At 33.9% G+C, this 23,623-nt stretch overlaps 2 protein-coding genes across 5 annotated transcripts in view; one reads left to right on the forward strand and one right to left on the reverse strand.

Moving 5' to 3' along the window:
• Positions 1-23,623, forward strand: part of LOC136829302 (uncharacterized) — a 516,924-nt gene that overhangs the window by 144,354 nt on the left and 348,947 nt on the right. The window lies entirely within an intron of this gene.
• The window catches only part of LOC136829298 (uncharacterized), a 135,893-nt gene that overhangs the window by 27,361 nt on the left and 84,909 nt on the right, over positions 1-23,623 (reverse strand). For both annotated transcript variants that reach the window (XR_010850348.1, XM_067087643.1), the window contains exons 3-4: positions 2,239-2,823; positions 511-705 (exon numbers count right to left, since the gene is read on the reverse strand). Coding sequence is in view for 1 of the 2 variants with exons in the window: in XM_067087643.1 (XP_066943744.1) it covers positions 511-705; positions 2,239-2,823 (780 nt within the window). In the remaining variant the exon portion in view is untranslated. The remainder of the gene's footprint in view (positions 1-510; positions 706-2,238; positions 2,824-23,623) is intronic.

The following is a 23,623-nucleotide window of genomic DNA, read 5'->3' on the forward strand; positions in this document are numbered from 1 at the left end:
GAAAAATGTATGGTTGGTAGCTGATCATTTTACTAATAAATTGCAGTAAATATAAGGGAGCATTTTGGTAATTTTCTGATACCGGAATATAGTGTCCAAGAATGAAATCATAAAAACTTTAGTACGTGAGGCCAAGTCACTTTTATCAGATGGTTTCGGAACTTCCAGCGCTTGCTTCAATATTAGACTTTATTTTCAGGAATATCGAGTATTTCCATTTTCATCAAGAGCCACATGAAGAAGATAGAGAAAATTTTCAGAAATTCCTTGGGACTAGACTTTAAATTACGCAATGCCTGTCTACTTTTACCTAATAACGAATAGGACATAAACACTTCATATTTTTTTTTCAAAAATCCGTTTGATTTTTTATTTACATTAGAGTTCCGATGTTTGAATGGTATATATTACCTCGCAAGAGCATATCATCAAATCTGATGATCAGTATCAAAATTGAGTTTATGATGATGATCGTAAGAATGACCAAAACAATAATAACTTCATACTCACTGTAGTGAAATTGTCGTCATTTTGTGACTTCAAGACAAATATATTGTAGTAGAAGGTCTGATTTCCGTAGACGTAAATGCGATCTCTCTCTTCTGATATATTCCATCGATTCCTAAACAAGTCTCTGTTTAGGATGTAGGAATAGCAAAGAGTGCACGAGTCCAGTGCGTACAGTTCGGGTGGTAAGAACTTCTCCTGTGTAGAAATAACAAAGAAATATTTACAATAAGTATTTATTATATTTGTAGTTACTAGTTTTATTATACCGAACTAATGAAGTCGATACTTTTAATATTTAAAGAAGAACATATTGAATTTATAATCAGTATCTTAATTACACTGACGCTGGAAAACTCTAGACCTGATAGAGGGAGTGGAAGATGTGCTGTGTATATGAGTTGCATTTACCGGTAAAATCTCTGAGTTTGATGTTTTTCGGATGAAACAAAGTTACTTCGTGTATCTTTGAAGAAGACATTTGTCGGTTTCTTTGTAAATCATGCCAGTCCTCTGACCATGTTTTCATATATATATATACAGTATATATATATATATATATATATATATATATATATATATATATATATATATATATATATATATATATATATATATATATATATATGCTATTTAGGCATATTTTCTCTCCTATGCAATTTCTATTAAAGTCAGTGGCTTTATTTGCAGAGACTGTTTTTTTTATTTAGACTTTGAATCTGTCTATATTTCATTTTCTCTACAGGCCAGCTTCTCAGGAATAAAGTAAGATTATTCACGTTTGCTAACATATACTTCTTAGGGTTGACGGACCGTTTCTTCGCCTGTCGGTGATGTCTTCAGGCCTAAATTACAAATTGAAATGAACAGTTTTTATTACAACATGCGGAGTGAAGAACTAATCCTTAAACGTAAAGTATGACGTCACTGGAGTGGCGAATTTCTATTGGTCGGCGGGCCTTATTCTCTCGCTCTTAGTCTGTGGGGCAGCAAGGGCATTGCTAGTGCTCGGAAGGACACATCTTATGCCAGGGCGTGAAACCAAGGGCGTGAAAATACCAAGAGTGGAGGAAATAAAAACTTTCGGCCAGAGACGGAAACTATGCCCTCGCTCACGGCCTAGGTTGCATGCCGCGGCGCAGGGTGTGTCCTACTGAGCACCAGAAATGCTCTTGCTGCCACATAGACCAGTAGCGAGAGAATGAGACCCGACGACCAATAGAAATTCATCACTACAGTGATGTCATGCTTACATTTTAGGATCAGCTCTTCAGTCCACATGTTGTAATGAAAGCTGTTTATATCAGTATGTAATTTAGTCCTGATTCGTAGCTGCTAGACTAGGAAACTGTCCATCGACTATGGGAAATAAATGGAAGCAAATAAGAATAATCTTTCTTTATTCCTGAGAAGCTTACCAGAAGAGAAAAATAAATATAGATAGATTCAAAATCTAAATAACAAGATAGTCTTTGCAAGTAATGCCATTGATTTCATTAGAAATATATATATGTATATATATAAATAAAAAACATATACATTATATATATACATATATATATTATATATATACACACATACACATACACATACTTATATATATATACATATATATATGTATATATGTATGTATGTATATATGTGTTTGTGTGTGTGTATTTATCTCTGTGTGTCCGGGCGGGCATTTGTATGTGTGTAAATCTAATTTCTTAAATGTTATAAGAAGGCTACCTTTGACCTGCAGAATGGATGACCAATGGCTTTAAGGTCGCTAGCACTTTCGATGCTGACGACGGAAATAGACGATATCCTGTTATTCTCATTTTTCGTCGCGATGTCAGCATCAGCTTCCTTGATGCCTTGCCCCTCGGTAGGAGGCTCGCCTCCCCTTTCTGTTTGGTCTGGAGGGGCATCATCGTCGACAATTCGGTGAATCGAGTTCTCTTCCAGAACAGAGCTCTCTGAAGTTACCCCTACTGCCCTGGGTTCCCCATCCCTTTCCTCCCTATTCTTACGGGAAGAATGCGGTCTCGACTCTCCCTTCAGAGTTACCGGTGTCTGAAACGTCTCTCTCGATTGGTAGGCGCTAATTCTTTCCTTCGGGACCCCTTGGGGAAAGTACTGTCTCTGTTTCTCTGGAGGGAAGGAGGGTCCTCTACGCAAAACGCCCTTTTCGTGCCTCGTGTGATGGCCGAGATGGTGCCGTTTTAGTTCTTCGTCGATAGTGTCTTCGTAAGATATCGTGGAGCGGAGACTCTCATGGTACTGTAGTGGAACCCCGCTGTCGGCTTCGCATCGCTGTGGTATCTCCACGATCTGGAATGAAATATGAATTTTACTAGTTACAACTAATTTCCATACGATGCGTATGATTAATTAGCCAAGAATGAGCTCCTGTCGAGTTTATCAATTCTGCCAGTTTTGTGAGAGAGAGAGAGAGAGAGAGAGAGAGAGAGAGAGAGAGAGAGAGAGAGAGAGAGAGGTAAAAACGAGAAAAAAGGAGTGAGTGGGTGGAAGATCTAGACAACATATTCCAAACACGAATCCTCATCAACCATCTTGCTGTCTCTTTCATACGCCTCAAATGTTACAAAAGTAATTGGAAAGCAAGAGCACGTGGATATTTTGTCTGATTATATTTCTATTTTTCATCACAGAAATGTTGAAAATACATGGAAAGACTGATTGAACAGGAATTAGTAAAAAAAAAAAGTCGAACAATTCTGGCGTAAAATGAACACTTTTCTGTCTGTTCCCTTCATGAAAAAAGATTGGACTTAATATTTCACCAAGCATCGTTTCTCTTTCGCCTTCCAAGAAGGACGACCCTTACAGTCTCTTTTCTCTCCCAATGAGGGCGTCATTTAAAGCATGAAAACACTTAAAAGCTAAATAATTTCTTTCAGTTCATTCTCCTGATTGGTAAACCACTCCAAACGGAGAACGTTAATAAACCTTGTACTAAATGAAGGAGATAATAATAATGATAAAATCAAAGTTCTCAGTATTATATGCATGAGGCGAAATATGATGAATCGTAAGTGAATTTTTATAGGCAAGAAACATTAAAAAACAAATATGTACAAATAGCAGTGGCACACAGAAGAATAAAACTCCCAGATCCATTTTTAATATTTAAATGTAAGTCAGCTTTATCCGTAAGACTTCTTGACTGTCTACAGGTGGTATATGAAAATATCTGACTTTTTCTACTAAACATGAGAATGAGCTATTGCGTGGGATCACATATATAGCTTATCACAAAATGTAAATTTTGTGATAAGCTGAATATGTGATGTGTAAATTCCACCGCTTTAAGGACAGATTCAGCAAATATTGGGAATTTAGTTGGAAGCTCTCGTGTCATTATATGACGTAAATCTTATGTTTGTCAGCATGCCTGCCTACATAAATCATCAGACAAAGCTAGCCATTTCTCCAAATAGTGACAGATCGTTTTGGCAAGAAACGAGGTAACACAACTCACAGTATCTAATCTGACAGTTTTTTCAACATGCTGATGCTGTGAGTGTACCAGGAATGACAGTTGCTCTTTAATATTTTATGGAAATAGAAAGGGCCTTTGAATTAAATGTTCCTATCCTTCAAATTTGTGTTTATAAATTGATGGGTCATTCCATCAGAGTTTTTAACAGGACCAACATGGTCAGATATAAATTAGCATTGCATCAAGCGCATCATTTGTTGTTATTGCATAACCATGGTTTTATTTAACGAAGGCAAAGGGAAAATGAATGCAGGTCATGAAATATAAAACGTTAAAAGTATGAGAACCAAAGTCAGCTAAAAAATTTCGCAAAAACGTTAAGTTCAAATGCACAAATCACCACATAGAAAGTAAAATTGACAATATTATTCATACTTCACACCTCAGAAGAGGCCAGCGAGGCGGAGCTGACATCTCTCATCTCTCTCTCTCTCTCTCTCTCTCTCTCTCTCTCTCTGTACACACACACACACACACACACACACACATATATATATATATATATATATATATATATATATATATATATATATATATATATATATATATATATATATATATATATATATATAGGCAAAGCAACAAAGGACCATTAAATGGCATATTGCCAATGGTGAGCTGATGAGTAACTAAAGAAACCAATCATAAAAGGCATTTACTGCAAAAGTGTTAACCACTATATATATATATATATATATATATATATATATATATATATATATATATATATATATATATATATATATATATATATATATATATATATGATTTTGTGTTTAAACTTAATCATCCTAAACGCACCAAAATTATTGAACGTAGGGTCGAATGAAAATTAACGGGAAAAATTCTATCCTCACCCGTCACAAAACGGCGTCCAGGAAAACTAAAGTCCTAAGCTCATACACTGAGCCACCAAGATGGGTAGAAATCCATTCCAGCTCATGCATTTATATTCCTGCCGACTGTGTACGAGAGCACCGTGGCCCCATTCCTGCTCTCGTAATGCAATATAAGAATTCGCAAGCGGTTAGCACTTCTTTTCGCTTCTCCCGGAGGCTGAAGTATGAATAAAAGCTCGTAGGGTTGATGTAGTTGCTTTATATCATAGAGGAAAACGCCGAGAAACCTCTGTAAAATACATTTTACTGACTCGCCTAAACCTTGTTTGCGGGTTGTACTGCCAATGCCCACCGAAATAGAATGGTTGTCAAGTGGGACGTAATTGAATATAGATTGTGATTTTGCAGTTGTATACTTTGCACATTTGCATACATTTCAACCAAAGACAATTAAAGTAGTTAACACTTTTGCAGTAAATGCCTTTTATGATTGGTTTCTTTAGTTACTCATCAGCTCACCATTGGCAATATGCCATTTAATGGTCCTTTGTTGCTTTGACTATCAAAGGCCTGCAATGTTTGTCATCTCCAATAATGGGTAAAAATATTCCGTATAGACATTAATATAATGTAAGCAAAACAGTAGGTGTAATTCTCAACGAAAGCTTTACGGTTAATGACCTCAGTCACGCGTTTTCTCATGAAAACAATTTTCCATGATGTTACAACGTCCCATTAACGAGACTAACATTCATGATAATGATTCCAAAAAGTAAACAACTGTGGAAACTACAAAAGAAAAAATTATTTAATGAAACGTCGCATCGAAGTGAATCGGCTTTATGATATTCTGGATTAATATATCACCCACGAGGATTTGAAAATTGTGTGTAATAAAAAAATTGGAAACAAGTTTTGGGGATTGGGAAAAATAATTTTTTCCCCCGCTAGTAATAATCCAATAAAAATAGTGATAAAAATTCAATAGAAAAGTTTTAAAGGTATTTAAACTGAATTATGGAATTTTTAACGAGATAAGTCGTGACGATGAAAAAAAAAGTAAAAAACGCGCTGAAGTTTCTTCGGCGCAGTCGAGTTTTCTGAACATCGTGTAATCAAGGCCACCGAAAATAGATCTATTTTTCGGTGGTCTCGGTATAATGCTGTAGGAGCCGCGGCCCTAGAAACTTGAACCACGACCCGGTGGTGGCCTATCATATATCGTTGCCAGAAGCACGATTATGGCTAGCTTTAACCTTTAATAAAATAAGAACTACACAGGCTAGAGGGCTGCAATTTGGTATGTTTGATGATTGGAGGGTGGATGATGGACATACCAATTTGCAGCCTCCTAGCCCCAGTAGTTTTTAAGATCTGATGGCGGACAGAAAACAAGTGCGGACGGACAAAGCCGGCACAATAGCTGTCTTTTCAGAAAAGCAAAAAAGAAGTGGTGAAGTAGAGAGGAAGAACCGGAAGACAGGATTTTGAAGATCAAAGAAGGTCAGACGACTGCGAGGCAGAAAAATACTCGGTGTAAATTTAACCTCAACAGATTGTATCAAATATGGGGTACTTAATGGAAAAATGGAGTGTGCCCTCAAGGTATGTTACGCTAGATTTAAAGGTATAAAGGAGAGAGAGAGAGAGAGAGAGAGAGAGAGAGAGAGAGAGAGAGAGAGAGAGAGAGAGAGAGAGACTTGTGGCCTGTCCACACTAGCGGGCATGCCCGACGGGCACTTAGCTGTTTATATTTTCTCTCGTTTCTGAAGCAGTGTTACCAGACAATAGCATCGTTCTGTCTCCATATCGGTCTATAAGTTTAGTGGAACGGGTTATGGGAACAGTGTTTGCCCGTCGGGCAGTGCCCGCTAGTGTGGACAGGGCTTTAAGGATTATGTTTTTTCATTTACAAAGTTGTGTACACACACTGCGGATATATATATATATATATATATATATATATATATATATATATATATATATATATATATATATATATATATATATATATATCTGTGTGCGTGCGCTTGTGTAATGTGTTTGTTTATTAAGCCAAGGCCAGGGGCGCGGGGTGGGTAGAAATAAAACTTGTTTGGAAATAGTATTTTCGTCTTTCTGTTGAAATCCCAAGTTTACAAAACAGACCAGAGCTTATGCTTAATTTCCGCTTTTTGTAAGGACAATTAACATATCTGCAAGGTAATATCTCTATGAATTATCGTGCTGGACATTGACAAGTTAATTCTATGGCCAGTGGAACGCAATTATTTGTAAGACCTTTAAAAGTTGCATTTTTATGAGCTTTGTGCGTTCTATATAAATATATTATATTTATATATATATATATATATATATATATATATATATATATATATATATATATATATATATATATATATATATATACACATATATATTATATTACATTTATATGTTAGATATGTGTATATATACGCCTTTAGATGGATGGCCCAAATGAAATTGACACTTGTTTTGTTTTCTAGCGATCTAAGCACTTAGGAAAGGGCCACTGTCATCTTTTTTCTAGCGTCAATTTATTGGAAATGAACGAGAAAACAGTGACGGCAAGAAAACACCTTAGTCATAGAAATAGCAATAATATACTATTTCAGGCTGTTGAGACTGTAGTGTATTTCACCTAGCCAACCCTTTAAAGTCATCTGTGTAAGAACCAAACTTCATAAAAAAGCAGTCTCGTATTTCTTGCAAAAACATACGCTATAGAATTCTTACAAATGATTGCCATTTTGTTTATGTTTACGTATTGTCCTGATCTAGTTCGTAGGCGCCTCAAAGAGCTGCCCACGTAAATGGCGCTGTAGTACATCATGTCAACAAATAACAAATGACGTAGCAGATGTAATCAGGCATTCGTTCTTTTTGGCTTCATAGCCTTTTGAACCTGATGAAAAAACGATTGTAAAATCTATTTGAGTATAAACTTTTAGATAGATTTTTTTATGTCTCATAAACGGACAAGGGCGTTCATTTAGGCACAGTGATTTTTTATAAATAAGTTTTTTTTATTGAAGGTTCTACTGTTTTTTCACTATGCTCAATTTTAGAGTACAAAAATATCGTGTGGTTAATATTTAACAAAAAGTTCCTTTCTCGACGACAAGAATATGCTCTGTGTAGTAGAATACTAATCATCATTCACTTTGTAGACTAGACTAGTATGTCCGTGAAAACTCATTCTCAGTCATGTAAAAGTATGATCTCAAAAAATAAGGAAGTCTTTTTGCAACAGGAAGTATGAAAGAGTAAAACCAGATCTGCGAAAAACTTACAGCTGTCAGCAGGAACTGGTTGCTTGGTGGTCATGCTTACTGAATCCAAAACGAAATGCCAATGCTAATATCCTGCTGAGAACATTGAAAACCAGTTATAAATAGTAATGAAAGTTTATTTCTTTTTTTCTAAGTCCAAGGTTAGTAGGTTTCAAAATGTTCCGGTTATTTTGTATTTTAAGTGTCAACTACTGTTTCTTGTCTAAATATGCTATATATATATATATATATATATATATATATATATATATATATATATATATATATATATATATATATATATATATATATATATATATATATATATTTTCACACACACACACATTTCTGATCACATCGGCAGCGAACCCGGTCCTTCAAGTGACAGTCCAGGACTCCAGGGCATTAGCAATTCCTCCACACGAGTCATAAAAGAAGTTGGAACTAAGTACTGCGTTCTTGAGTTTTTTCCCGGTCACACGCCTAACATATCAGCGAATTTTACCCAACTCCCCGACGCAGTAGCTAACGAATTACTAACAGTTCATTCGACTTACCTCTTCACCGTGGAATATGATGGAAATGGACCCATGAGAACGTGTTTCACAAAAATAAATTTATTTCGAGTGTCAGAAATTTATTTCTATGAAACACGTTCTCAGTGTTGATTTCCGAATATGTACATGTATATGTATTATACATACATACATACAGTATATGTACATATATATATTATATATATATATATTATATAGTCACTCTATGATTATATAATTATATATATATATCTATATCTCTCTATATATATATCTAATATTTCAGTCTCTCTATGATTATTAACTCTTATTTTTCTATCGATTTATTTGAACTAAAGGAATTTTTCTACTTAGCGTGCTATTACCTCACTCGTGTATCATGGCAAAAATTTGCTCTCTCTCTCTCTCTCTCTCTCTCTCTCTCTCTCTCTCTCTCTCTCTCTCTCTCTCTCTCTCTGATGAGACCCATGGAATCGGAAAACACAGGTGGATTTTTCAGATATACCGGAAGATAGCTGCCAAAGAACGGACAGCTACAGCTAAACCAGAAGGAACCCTCCCCCTTTCTTTTATTTGGAGATATGAACACAGAAACTGTGATTCCTATTTTATGAGAATAAAAGGTGGAACGGGGAAGTTGAAATGACCGAGTGGGAATAACTGTACGGAAGGAAGTTGTGTTTATACTAAAGGTAGTTAAGAGGGAGAGGGAAAAAGAGAGAGGTTGGGGGTTATCAAACTGTAAATACTGCACGGAAGAAATGAATGATAGAACGAGTACGGCATTCGGGCAGATCCTCTCTGCGGGAAGAGCTGATTCCGAAAAATTTTTTGGAGGCGCTCTCCAGAGATTCTGGGTTGTGGTGAAAGTGATATTCGATGCAAAGTTATCTGATGTCCCTCCTTTTCTTTTAGACTTGTTATAAAGAATTATGCTTCATTAACTATGTACTACCATACGTATTATCAATTTCTCGATATCATTGCTGTAAGAAATGTATTTCAAACAAGAAACTTTATCACGTTTTTTTTATTATTTCGTTACAAAAAATGAAAATATTCACGGTTGAGTTCTATATCCAGATAACCTGTCAACAACTTATCATTATGTTCATTTTGTATCAGCCCATACTAAACATACAGTATAAAATCATCTATATTTTCCTCTATTTATCATAGTATGGGCTCTAAGAATATGTAGCCCGTATACGTTCTAGATGGGTATAACAAAATTGCATGAAAAAACAAAGAAAATATTTTAACAGTGGCCACAAAAAAATGAGTTAATAAACAACATGTTTGTCTACCTTTCCATGAAAGTTAAACAGATGTCCTCCTGTTCTTGAGGAATTAATAAGCGTCCTATGTTAAGAATATAATTTATTTTATTTGCAGCGAACTCTAAAGGCATTTGCATAAGAGCAAAACAACAAAAAAACGCAGCCTCGAAATGTAATACTCTGGCCACCTACTGGATTAATTATGGTCGCCGTATTAATTAGTCAAACGCCGACACAATAATCTATGTTAATGACTTTACCCAAAGAAATGTCCGGAAGCAATGTTAATTACCTGCACAGAATGGTTAAATTTATGTATTAGCCGTGGTCTGTTTTCTATCGATCCCCCATTATCCTCTTGGTTTTTTTTTTTTTAACCCGATTTGTCAGAGGTCAGAAAACTGACTTCATAGGAAGCCAGTGCTTTGTATTATACACAGTATATATATATATATATATATATTTATATATAATATATATAGAATAACAGGACCTCATTTAAACAGGATAGTAGATTTCATTCACAAAGGTTACAAGCTTTCAAGGATTAACCATCCTGTTTAAATGAGGTCCTGTTATTCTTTGTATGAATGTAGGCTACAGTACAACTGAATTATGATCAAGTTTAATACATATGTATATATATAAATATATATATATATATAAATATATATTTATATATTTATACGGTATATATGGAAGAAGAAAAAAGACGTCTTACGTTACGTGTCCGTGGATTGAAAAATGTTTTCGTTTGAACATTCAAACTGAAAGGAGGCAATACAGTCGGCATCGCTGTAGTAGGCAGTTGCATTAAGTATCGCCTATTCCCCGACTTGTTTGAAGTTTAGAAAGGCGTTTCGACAATTTAGTTGTCATCTACGCAGGCGAGGTCTCTTTGAAGTTCGTTTGTTCCAGTGTTTGTAATTTCGAAGTGAGTTTGGCTTTTAAATAGCACTTTTTTTCGAAATTATGATGTGATGTGAGAGATATCAAGAGGAAATGGGTTTTGTGTGTACTAGCTCGGATGGTGAGTAACTCAGGAATTTTGTTTTAATACAAAACAACCAATCAGGTTGATTTTCTCCCATCAGGGACAAGTCCCCCGATGGGAAATGGTATACCCTCTGATCTACGGTAAAATTTACTTCATGTTTGTCAGACGGTGGAGCATTATTAACTCTGTCAATTTTCTTCATGCTTATAGTGAAATGTAAGCTTTTATATTGTATTGATTACTTTCATTTTTATCATTAAAAATATAAACTTATGTAGCAGTTGATTTTTTTTAAATGTCAGGCCGTTAGTGTTTTACCCGTAACTTTGCTCCTATAGCAAGTACTTAGGCTGTTAAGTAAATCAGTGAGAGCAGTTTTATCTTATTCAGGTTAAGGACTTGCACGAAACCGCTGCATATACCACTGAATTTCTTGCTCATGTTTAGTGCTGTGTGGAAATACCACATTGGGCTCCAAGGGCATGTTTTGCCATTGGTAAATTCCAGTTTTGCCATTGGTAAATTCCAGCAAATGGCATGATCCTATTTCTTGAATAAAACAAACAAAAAATTCAGAGAAACTAAGGTGGTCGACAATCATTGCTAGTGCTGTAAAGGATTATGTATTATGTATATTAACAGTTTTACTTTAGGATGTACTTTTTTAGATTGCTAATTTCCTTTATCGTTTTTACACCTTCGCCAGATTTTTGCAGCAAATTAATAAGTCCATTTTTTAACGCATATATATATATATATATATATATATATATATATATATATATATATATATATATATATATATATATATATATATATGTATATTATATGTTATATATAATATATATATATATATATATATATATATATATATATATATATATATATATATTTCAATAGAAAAAAATTAAGCATTCTTTTCATTCAGTCATTGTAATCAAAGCTGAGGAGGTTATACTCCTGGATTATTCTTTAAATGTAATTTCTATTCAGAAGTGAATCATTTATGCTACAATGTGGTGTTACAACTAAGGTTACTCTCAATCTGAGTTTCAGTTTCAGACGTTGAAGAATGAATTATAGTGATGTTTTTATTGTTTTGTATGTTATTTTACAATTTTATTTGTTAGCTTCATGTCATTAAATTTACCTTTGTTACCTTTTTCTTATTTGTATATTCTGTATGTTGAACATCCATTGTCATGCGTTTATTGCGGCAAGGAAGCACTATTTCGAAGGCGCATCACGAATTTAATCTGGTGCAAGTTGGGAAAGCAATAGTGAAAAATGAATGTCCTGAAGAAGAAAAAAAAACAAATCCAGATTCGGAAAAGAAATTTGCAGAATGATATTGAACACAGATAAGGGGATGACTTTTTACGTCATTTTACCCTGGTTACTCTGAAACCTATTCAAAAAACTTGTAAATTTTGCACCTTTTAAGATGAATGTACTGCCCCTGTAGAATCTTTGAGCATCAAACCTTACCTTATTAAATTTCTTTGATATTTCTGTAACCATCGGCTGGTTAATTCCGTCAACAGACACACACGCCCACACACACACACACACACACACACACACACACACACACACACACACACACACACACACACACACATATATATATATATATATATATATATATATATATATATATATATATATATATATATATATATATATATATATATATATATATATATATATATATATATATATATATATATATATAATATATATGCAACTTCTCCTCCCCAAACGGATTGGCTCCACAACCATACCGCCACAGTCATACTACAGCATAACTTCAGATTCGCAGATGAACCCATATGTAAAAAACACCCACAACATTGCCAATTCATAACGTGTAAACAGAAGATTCATTAGTAGCACGTTGAACCCCCTTACTCACACTGAGCATGTGCTTGCTCACTTACAGGATATTAGGGCCATTCCGTTTCAGTTCCTATTTTACGTAATCTGTCCATCCTTTTCTAGCTCTATCTCCCCGTTAATATTTCTAATTTATATACCATTTTCCCCCAGGTATGTTATTTTCCATTCTGTTCACATGATCGAACCATATTAAGCACCTTATCATCCTATCACTAGCTGAAACTTTGTTACTAATTATTCTACCTACCTCCACATTTCTCACCATTTTTATTTTTCTTATGCGATATGTACCAAGCATTCAGTTCATCTTAACAGCGTTAACCCTTTTTCTTTCATTTGCATTCGACATCCACCAGTAACCATTATATTTACTCCCAAGTATTACAGATCAACCTCTTTCATTCTCCAACTATCCATATCAACGTTCATGGGTTATCTTCCTTTTTCCCAGTTACCCACATAACTTTAAATTTGCTCAAATTCACTCTCATCTTTCTCCTCTTTCAAGCATTTTCAAACCTTTTTACTTGTTTTTTCTCTTCACTATCCCAAACCATTTCGTAATCATTATTGTCTTATCCCAAAACTTTGCACCTCCTCTCCTTTCTTTGGGTACTCAAAAACACCCTCCTGAAAGATATTGAATAGCCACATACACATAACACATTTTTGTCTCCGACCAACGTTTACATCATACCTGCCACTCTCCTCACCACATACTTTGACACACTTGGTTTCCATGATAAAGTTTTGATCACTCTTAGCAACTTGTTCACTATACCATACATCAAAACACCCTCCACATCATCTCTCTATCAGTTGTACCATAAGCATATTCCCCTCACTTTCAAACTTACAACATAACAGTTTCATGACAAACATATGATCCACTCACCCTCCTCCTTGTCTAAAACCACGCTGTATATATTTTCCTTATCGTTCTTTGTGCCATCTGTCTTTCTCAGTCAAAATCCTACGTGAGCATTCCCTCTGTTACCAAGAAATATTACCCCAATAATTCGTACACGCACCTCTGTTACCCTTACCATTATTTATTTAATCAATTATTCTTCTCACATCCCTTTAGAACGTTTCCCTCACCCGAATACCCCTCGCAAACGGTGATCAACCACTCAACCACACAACCGGCTTACTGCAGCATATCACTTGTAATCCTTTCATATTTCATTTTAATTGCCCTAAGGATATCCTCAACAGTTACTTCCACAAATAGTCTCAAACCTTTGCCTATCTTTCCCACGCTTGCATGACTCAGCATGGGCTTACTTGGCCTTCTAAATTCAACAAAATTCCTAAATACTCACTCCATCAACTCGGACCTGCCCTCATATCGAGCAGCTTTTCCTTTCTCACGAGGTTCATTTGATTATTAACCTTTCATTTTAAGGTTACCTCCTAGAAGAACAACTATTTTCCCTAATGAGGATATATATACATACATATATACTTATATATATATATATATATATATATATATATATATATATATATATATATATATATATATATATATATATATATATATTATATATATATATTGAGGGGGCATCAGGCAAAGGCAACACGTAAATAAAAACAACAGTTTATTTTGCCGACGGCGTTCCGCAGTATTTCATTGCATCTTCAAAGCTGTATTTTACGGTAAAATATTACTTAAAATCTTATAAAAAAAACGCAAAAAATAATATATAAATTTAAAAATCACTATAAACACGGACATGGCATACCTAAATTGTTGTTTGTTTATGTTTTGGTCTGTACGTCATCTTTTACTTACTATTTCTCTGTTAGGTGCTTTAGTTTCTCTTTTAACTCAGTTTAGGTAGGTCGTGTCCGTCTTTATAGTGACTTTTAAATTGTTATATTATTTTTTTGTGTTTTTATAAGATTTTAACTTATATTTTATTGCAAATTACAACCATGAAGATGCAATGAGATATTGCGAAACGCCCTCGGCAAAATAACCTGTTGTTTTTATATACGTGCTGCCTTTAAGGTAAATAGGAGAAACAAAGTTGAATCTGCTGTGATGAATCGTTTTGGTATGCAATATATATTAGGAGAATAGGAGAGGCGAGAAATGTGGTGATAATAGTGGTATAAAACCAAAGTTATTGTACAATAGATGAAAGAATGACTAGCAGTGTTTTCAAATGGTGTTGTCATTTGGATAGAATGGAGAACGATAGTTTGCTGAAAATAGTGCGCTAATTGAAAGTTTTAAGCCAATATGGGAATATACTGTATATGAAAGGATCTTAGGAACAACTCTTCTTTACGAAAACAAAGTGCAGAAGTTTAATAAACAGGAGAAACAAAGTTGAATCTTTTTCGTTTTAATAGAATGGCCTTAGAATATCCGGACAGATTGAATGCTGCATAAAGGTTATTGTCTGGTGAAAGAATGACTCAGAATGTTTTCAAATGGTGTTGTCATTTGGGAAGAAATGAGAACGATAGTTTACTGCAAAAGTGCGTTAATTGAACACTTTTTGCAACTTGTAAAATAGTTTGATTGTGATACATAGAATAAAGAGCTTTTATATATATATGACCTTAATATCCGGATAGATTGAATGCTGCATATATCTATGTCCTTCAGAATATATATCAGCCTATATTATATATGATATAAGATTACTATACATATTCATCATATAACTATATATTTATTGTATATATATTTATATATATATACAGTATATATATATTATATATATATATATATACATATATATATTTATATATATATATATTATGTATATATATATGTTTTGTGCCCTGAAGATGTGTTAAAATACACAGAAAGTACTTGGCACTCTGTCTTTTCAATTTGAACTTTCCCAGTGGCTTCAGCTGATAAACAAAATCACGCGCTTACTTATGTGATTTCTTAGTATATGTATATATATATATACGTATGTATATACATATATATATACGTATATATATTTTATATATTTATATATATTTATGTATATATATATATTTATATTAGAGAGAGAGAGAGAGAGAGAGAGAGAACGGCCTTTATTAGTGCGTCGCTGATACAGAATAGGTTAGTGAACAAGTGTCGTTTGCATTATGTTGAAAAATAATCTGTTAGCGTTCATGCCATGGCTCTAATCTCTTGATGGGGTCCAGGTGCAGATCTCTATAAAAGACACCGGCGCAGTGAATCACCTCTTAAATGTTCAACAGTAGGTGAACTGCAAAAATATTTTCCTAGAGCAAACTTTTCTCTTTCTTGAATTTCAATTCGCTCTTTTATTTTCTTTTACTTCTTCGTGGATTAAAGTTGGGGGAAAAGTATGTAAAAATGGTGTTGTTTTTAGGTTCACACAGAAAATGCCTGAATCAGTTTCTGTGTCGAAAACATAAAAGGATTATTGGGGGAAAGAATTGGTTTTTCTAATTATAAGACTCCCACGGGGTTAATTCTATTCCTGTCCCACCGGCGTCCAGTTTAAATGAAAAGGAAAATGAAGTTTGCGGATCTTCAGTGGTATTTGCAAGGTATTTCCCACAGCAGTTTGCAGCACTTTGATTTTGTCTCCAGTGGTGGTGGCTGTCCCAAGATTTTTTCTTTGGGGCAGTTTCATACTAGGTAGAACGGATTACTGACGCGCACATACACACACATGTATACGGGTAACTATGTATGCATATATCTATCTATCCATTTATCTAATATAATATATATATATATATATATATATATAATATATATATATATATAAAATATATATATATACATATATATATATATATATATATATATATATATATATATATATATATATATATATATATACTGTATATGCGAGTATGTGTGTATATTATAAATGGAAGTAAAACGGAATATTAAATGTAAACTGAGTTCATGGCACAAGAAGGTGATACATCGAAGTGAAGATCTTTCGCCTTAACTTCAAAGCTTCCACGAGACTGAGACTGCTGTAGGGTTAAAGCAAAACATCTTGTACTTCTTTGTTTCATTTTCCTCGTGGCCACACAGAAAGATAGAGGGACAAAAATGCTGACATATTTAACCCAAGTATTCGCTGGTGGTAATCGGGATCTGCAACATGAAAGGTATTAACCCCAAATTATTACTATTAATCCGATCACCACATATTGTAACGTAATGAAGAAAGAGTATGAAAACTGAATTCACCTCGTAGCTACTTTTAACAGCTCTAGCTCTCAACGTTGTTATTTTATCTGATTCATTATTTCTTAATCTTTCCTCCGTAACTGTACCCAACCATCAACTATTCCTTTTTCTGATTCATAAATATAAACTGCACTTGTCCTTTATCAACAGAAAGGCATCTCCGTGTCGTTTGTTCAAAGGCCTGCTTGCCCCAGCAAACCCATCACCTTTAGTCTCTTTCCCAGGGGAGTCTATTTTAAGTTGTCCGATGATCGTTCAGGTTTATTTTTAGCTTGTAAGTGCCAGGACCTCGGTACCGCCAGCTTTGTACGCCCGGGTTTTTCGCGAGATCTTTTTTATTTCCTCTACCTCCTTCCTCCGGTTTGAATATGATATGATCTCTAATATTCGCTGAAAATTGATATCACAGGAGTCGAATTCGTCACTTGTTTTTTTTTCTTGGTATTTATGGACTTAGCCTTGCCTTCTTATTAAACTTATGATTTGCATTACAGTGTAGCATTAGTGCGGTTGTAGCTTAAAATCCTGAGCAATTTTTGAAGAATAATCGTTCACAATATTCGTTGTATTTACATATCTATCTCTTTGTCATTTTACCTAGACACACTTTTATTCACTGATTATATACATACATACAAACATATATATATATATATATATATATATATATATATATATATATATATATATATATATATATATATATATATATATATGTATATATGTATGTTTGTGTGTGTGTGTGTGTGTGTGTGTGTATGCATGTATGTATGTTTATGTATGTTTGTATGTATGTATGTATGCATATAATCCTCCATTGCCTCTATTTTGAGGTACATTCTCGTTTCTGAATGCAGAGAGGATATAAAGGATAAAAGTTTATTGATTCACGCATTCTCGAGTCGGCGGAGAGGAAACCCGAAGTGCAGAGAGTTTACCACTTGGCGTTTTATTGCACACAGACTCTGACGCATTTTGTTTTGGATGCAAACTGCAAAACAGGTCATGTTTGCTCAAGGAAGGTCTGTCGTTTCTGCCTGCGATGCGAGCTTTTGAACACTCCTTTTACTTGGGTAACATTTGAGAGAAAGAGAGAGAGGGAGAGAGACAGACTGAAAGAGAGAGAGGGAGAGAGACAGACTGACTTCAGACTGACTGACAGACTGACTGACTGACAGACAGACTGATCTGACAGACAGACAGACTGATCTGACAGACAGACAGACTGACAGACAGACATAGAGAGAGAGAGAGAGAGAGAGAGAGAGAGAGAGAGAGAGAGAGAGAGAGAGTACAGACAGGTATGAGATAAACAGATTGACAGATTGAAGCTAGAGATCTAGTGGTGTGGAAGGAACAAACAGACTGACTGATCCAAGAGGCAGACATTCTAAAAGACAACGATAGGCAGGCAGGAAAGAGAGGAGGAAAGAACAAGCCTGAAGAGAAAGCGATATTTTCTTTTAAGTCAAAGAAACAACCTTCTTCTCTTATACATTGCATTGAGTATACTCATGTTAATACAAATTATTTATCATTTTAGTTCTTCCCATGAGGGTAGCTGTCGTTTCCCTCATAAGATTTATTTGTAGTTGGATTTCTAGGACAAAAAATTTTGATTTCCAATCAAGTCCTCAAGATTCTGGTATTTTCCTTAATTTCTCCCAGGAAATTTAACAACTTCAGACCATAAGGATTATGCAACGAAATGTCTAATTGTACATAGATATATACATTATATATATATACACATACATACAGTATATACATATATATGTGTATATATATGTATGTGTGTATTTGTGTGGATGTATGACTGTATGACTATAAAATATTTGCTGTTATAAGAGAATTCCACCTGAGAAAGGTTACCCATAAAACGCTCAAAAGGTTAAGTTTTACAGCGTCATACTTCGAAAACTACCATATCCCGCACGGGCAGGTTGAGGGAAAGATTAGTTGCCGATATATAACGCTGTAAAATTACACTGTTTGGTGTTTTTATGACAACCTTTATTTAATATATAAATAAACATATATGCTTATCCCAGACAAACCCGTCGACTTCCATTTCTGTTCCGAATTGTCCTATTCAAATTCTTATGTTCCTAAACCCAGAATTAATTTAAGCCATCCTCATTTTGTCGACGATTTATTTTTTCTTTTTCTAAAACTAGGATACATTTTGTCACTTATGTATGATCTATATTTTAGTATTCGAGACATTACCAAAATTTCCAAGGGCAAATTTTTTTATAATCTGTTTTCATAGTAGTATAATCACAACAAACTGGTATTACTGTATCTAATTATTTAAAGCTACAGCATTTCTTTTCAAATTTATCTAACTGTAGCGCAGCTTTACTAAAGTTTAGTTAATTGGCCTGTACTCTCAAATTTTTATATCTCTCTCTCTCTCTCTCTCTCTCTCTCTCTCTCTCTCTCTCTCTCTCTCTCTCTCTCTCTCTCTCTCTCTCTCGTTTCATGTTTTTGGCAGCGGGAAAAATAAATAGAATAGAAATAACACGGACAAAACGTTGCCGACTACACATCTGCCTTTTAGTCTACATAGCTTTAGGTTAAGAAATATAAACGTTGAAAGGATAAATAAAAAAAAAAAAAAAACACAGCTAGTCTCCAGGGCGCGACATTTTGAAATTCGTGAATTTCCAGAAAAACTTATTGACTTTATACAAAGACAAAAGGTCTCCGGAGAACCATCTTTTGATGTTTCATATTTTCAACAGCTTTGTATGTGTAAATTTATAACTGTTCTCAAGTGTGCATAAAACTGCGGAAGGATTCACTGTCGATAATTTTATCACAAGTTCTTAATTTTCCTTTATTATTTTGTAAATAAAATAAATTTAAGTGTAAAGAGATCAATCATTTTTCCTTTGTTGATGCTGATAAACATGAGGCTTTCATCATCCAATTTATGAACTTTTTCCCTCTCTCCGTTTTCGTTTTTATTTTTAGCATCTTAGTAACGATGTTATTTAATGCAAAATAACATGCTGGCTGCCATAGAGGAGTGATGCTAACTAATATCGAAATCACAAGTATATACTTCAGATTACAAAGGATGAACGTATTTGTTTGTAATTAAAAACCTCGAAAAGGATATGTAATTTATGTATACAGAGGAGATATCGTAGGAGGTCATTTAATATTAAAACATAAATTCTGTAGAAAAATTATTAATAAAGATACATTGAGTGCCGCTCATTGGTTGCGCAACGTGCATACCCACTTTATGTACGTCTCACGAGGAAGAGAACGTTTTCGGAAGGCGTATGGAAGGATTTCGCAGCAGTTTCCAAAGTGACAATATATTTTCTGTGATAGAGGTGAAGATTGCAATGCAGACAACACACTGAGTACGTATTCACATAAATCTCAGCGTTTCACCAAAGGATGCATAACGTCACTGTTTATTTAGCGGAATATAGGATACAATTGATAACAAGTTTACGTACTTTACCATGTTATTTTTATCACTCAATTTTCCTTTCCTTCCTAAATTGTATTCTGCAGAACGTATTTCCCAGGAGTAGTTATAAAACCAAGATAAATGACCTAACCTTCACAGAATATTTTTTTATGCTATGAAATATTCCGACTTGCTTATTTGCCTCGCGACATTTACTAGACATATTTTCAAGTAAACGGTGATGCAGGCAAAGCGATGTCAGTTGCAAGGCGAAAAAGGAAAGAGTAACTTTGGTGAAAAGATATCGGTTTTAGCATTTTCATATCGGACGAAAAGATTCTCTCTCTCTCACAAACAGCAAATTATATATGTATATGTGTGTGTATAAGTGAATCACGAAAATATGGAACGCGATGAATATATAAATAAAGACAAAATCCACGAAGGAAAGAGAAGCAGTGGAGTGCTGCAAGGCCTTTCGACTTGTCGTCCTTTACTTAGCGGACTGAAGAAATATAAAAATAAGTTTACAAAGAAAGCTCATATAAATAAGAGATGGGGATTACAAAGGAAAAAATATATACCTGGAATCCAACACAATAGAAGAATTAGTAGAACTGCCAAAACAAGGGTAAATATTTAAGAGGTTTTACAAAGGATTAGGATCAACCATTCAGACGCAGGGACAGGATAATTAAAAGATTATACAAGGTTACTGACCACCATAAAATGTTATAAGAGCACAACTCAATAATTCTCTTTTTTTTTTTTGTAAACTATAAAAACTTTTGCAAGATGAGCATTTTTACAAATAAAAAATTATATTAAACATACGAATACATAGAACATGTATTTAAGGTAACTAATTTGTAATTAAGGCAGTGACTTTATCTTTTAGGTCGTTCTTGAACATTTTTCTAATACAGAGGTCCAAATGATACTATGCCAGGGCTAAGGTTAAAATTACAGCTGGAAGTAAGCTGTATAACAGCGGAGTCCGAAAGATTTCTCGAAGAGAAGTCTTTCGATCAGGCAATCACTGAACTTTCAGTCCAATTTATCCTGTAAAAATTTTCTCTTTAATGAATGAATATAGCATTGGCGACTAATGTTAGAAATGATGAACCATATCTCTCATTTGACGCTTCTGGGTGAGGCAAAACTTTTGAATAGCCCAATATACATATATATATATATATATATATATATATATATATATATATATATATATATATATATATATATATATATATATATATACATGTGTGTGTGCGTCTGTATAAGTGTATGCGTGTCCCCTCTCATAGGGAAATCAATTTTATAAGCACTTTGGTTATCAGCAAAATCTCCGATTTCGAAAGGATGATGATGAAATCACAAGGAGTCCTTTCAATATCTCCGGGGTTCACGGATAAGATGTAGCAGAAGAAATGGACCCACTGAAAGAGATTCTTGAAGAGCTGCCTTTCCCATGATTTTGCTGCAATCGAAAACTTATGGAAAACTCGGAAAATTTAGGCTCGAACTACTATGCAGTTGTATAAAATAATTTGCTTTTTTTTTCAGATATAAATTTTTGTATAACCGGAGATTGCTAGTGAAGTAAAGCCAGAGTAATATTTCATCACTATTTAAACCCGTTGGAAAAGAACTAAAAATATAAGTCCTGTCACTATTAATTTTAAAATTTATGTCCGTTTAGAAAGCTAAATTCATATAATTTTCATGTATGATACACAATAATTTGGAGGCACTTAAATGCTCAGATCTACATATTTTATAGCACGTTCTTAGTTCAGTTGATTTAGGCTCTTATGATGGAAAAATTGTGAAGAAATATTATAACAGGAAATACCGAGAACATAGTTGATGTCACTAGACGAAAATCGAATTCTGAACAACAGTTACCAATGAAAACCAAAAGTGAACTGAGATCATCAAAACAGACTTAAGGCTAAGAAGATATTAATCGGATAACTATTATTAATGGATAAGTATATTCATATACTCGTGTATATATATATATATATATATATATATATATATATATATATATATATATATATATATATACACTTACACTTGTACACACACACTATGTACTGTATATATATATATATATATATATATATATATATATATATATATATATATATATATATATATATATATATATAAATATATATATATATAAAGTATATTTTAATATAATAATATATATATATATAATATATATATTTTAATTATATATATACATATATATATATATATATATATATATATATATATATATATGAAAATAGATAGGATGGTGACGAGTTTTTTTTTTTCTTCATGAGTAAAGTAGTTTGAAAAATTTTCAAATTAAAAGGACATAAAAAGTTGACTAATCTTCGAATGTATACTAGTCAATTTTAATCCTCAGTTCTGTCACTCGAATTGTCATGTTTAGCAGTTCCTCGTTGGACGAGTTGGTAGAGTTCTCGGCTAGCACTTTGCTAGGCTCGAGTTCGAGTCCCCGCGGGCCAATGAAGAATCAGAGGAATTCATTTCTGGTGATAGAAATTCATTTCTCGGTCTAATGTGGTTCGGATTCCACAATAAGCTGTAGGTCCCGTTGCTAGGTAACCAATTGGTTTAGCCAAGTAAAATAAGTCTAATCCTTCGGGCCAGCCCTAGGAGAGCTGTTAATCAGCTCAGTGGTATGGTTAAACTGAGGTATACAATTTTTTTTTTTTTTTTTTTTTTTTTTTTTTTTCATATTTAGCTGGTCCACTGGTATAGCGGTTAGTGTCGTGGCATGTCACTTAGATGTCGCGGGTCCCCATCTTCCCCAGGGCGATTAAAAATCGCGGCTGCAGTGTGGGGTCTGCGGTGGGAGGTTGAAACTAACATTCTTTGGAAGCTTGAATTTTCAGTCATTGGATCCAGTGTGCTTGTTCCATGTGAATAGGTTTCATCTCCTGAAATAATAATAATAATAATAATAGTAATAATAATAATAATAATAATAATAATAATAATCCTTCGTTTCAAATAACGTGGCGCTCATCTCCTAAACAATGGTTTTCGCTTCCGAGTTTTGTTTTTATTTACCGGACTGCAAACAGAATAACCCATAGAAAACTTTTGT

Source organism: Macrobrachium rosenbergii, chromosome 44, assembly GCF_040412425.1.
Source record: "Macrobrachium rosenbergii isolate ZJJX-2024 chromosome 44, ASM4041242v1, whole genome shotgun sequence".
In the NCBI taxonomy this organism is placed as follows: domain Eukaryota; kingdom Metazoa; phylum Arthropoda; class Malacostraca; order Decapoda; family Palaemonidae; genus Macrobrachium; species Macrobrachium rosenbergii.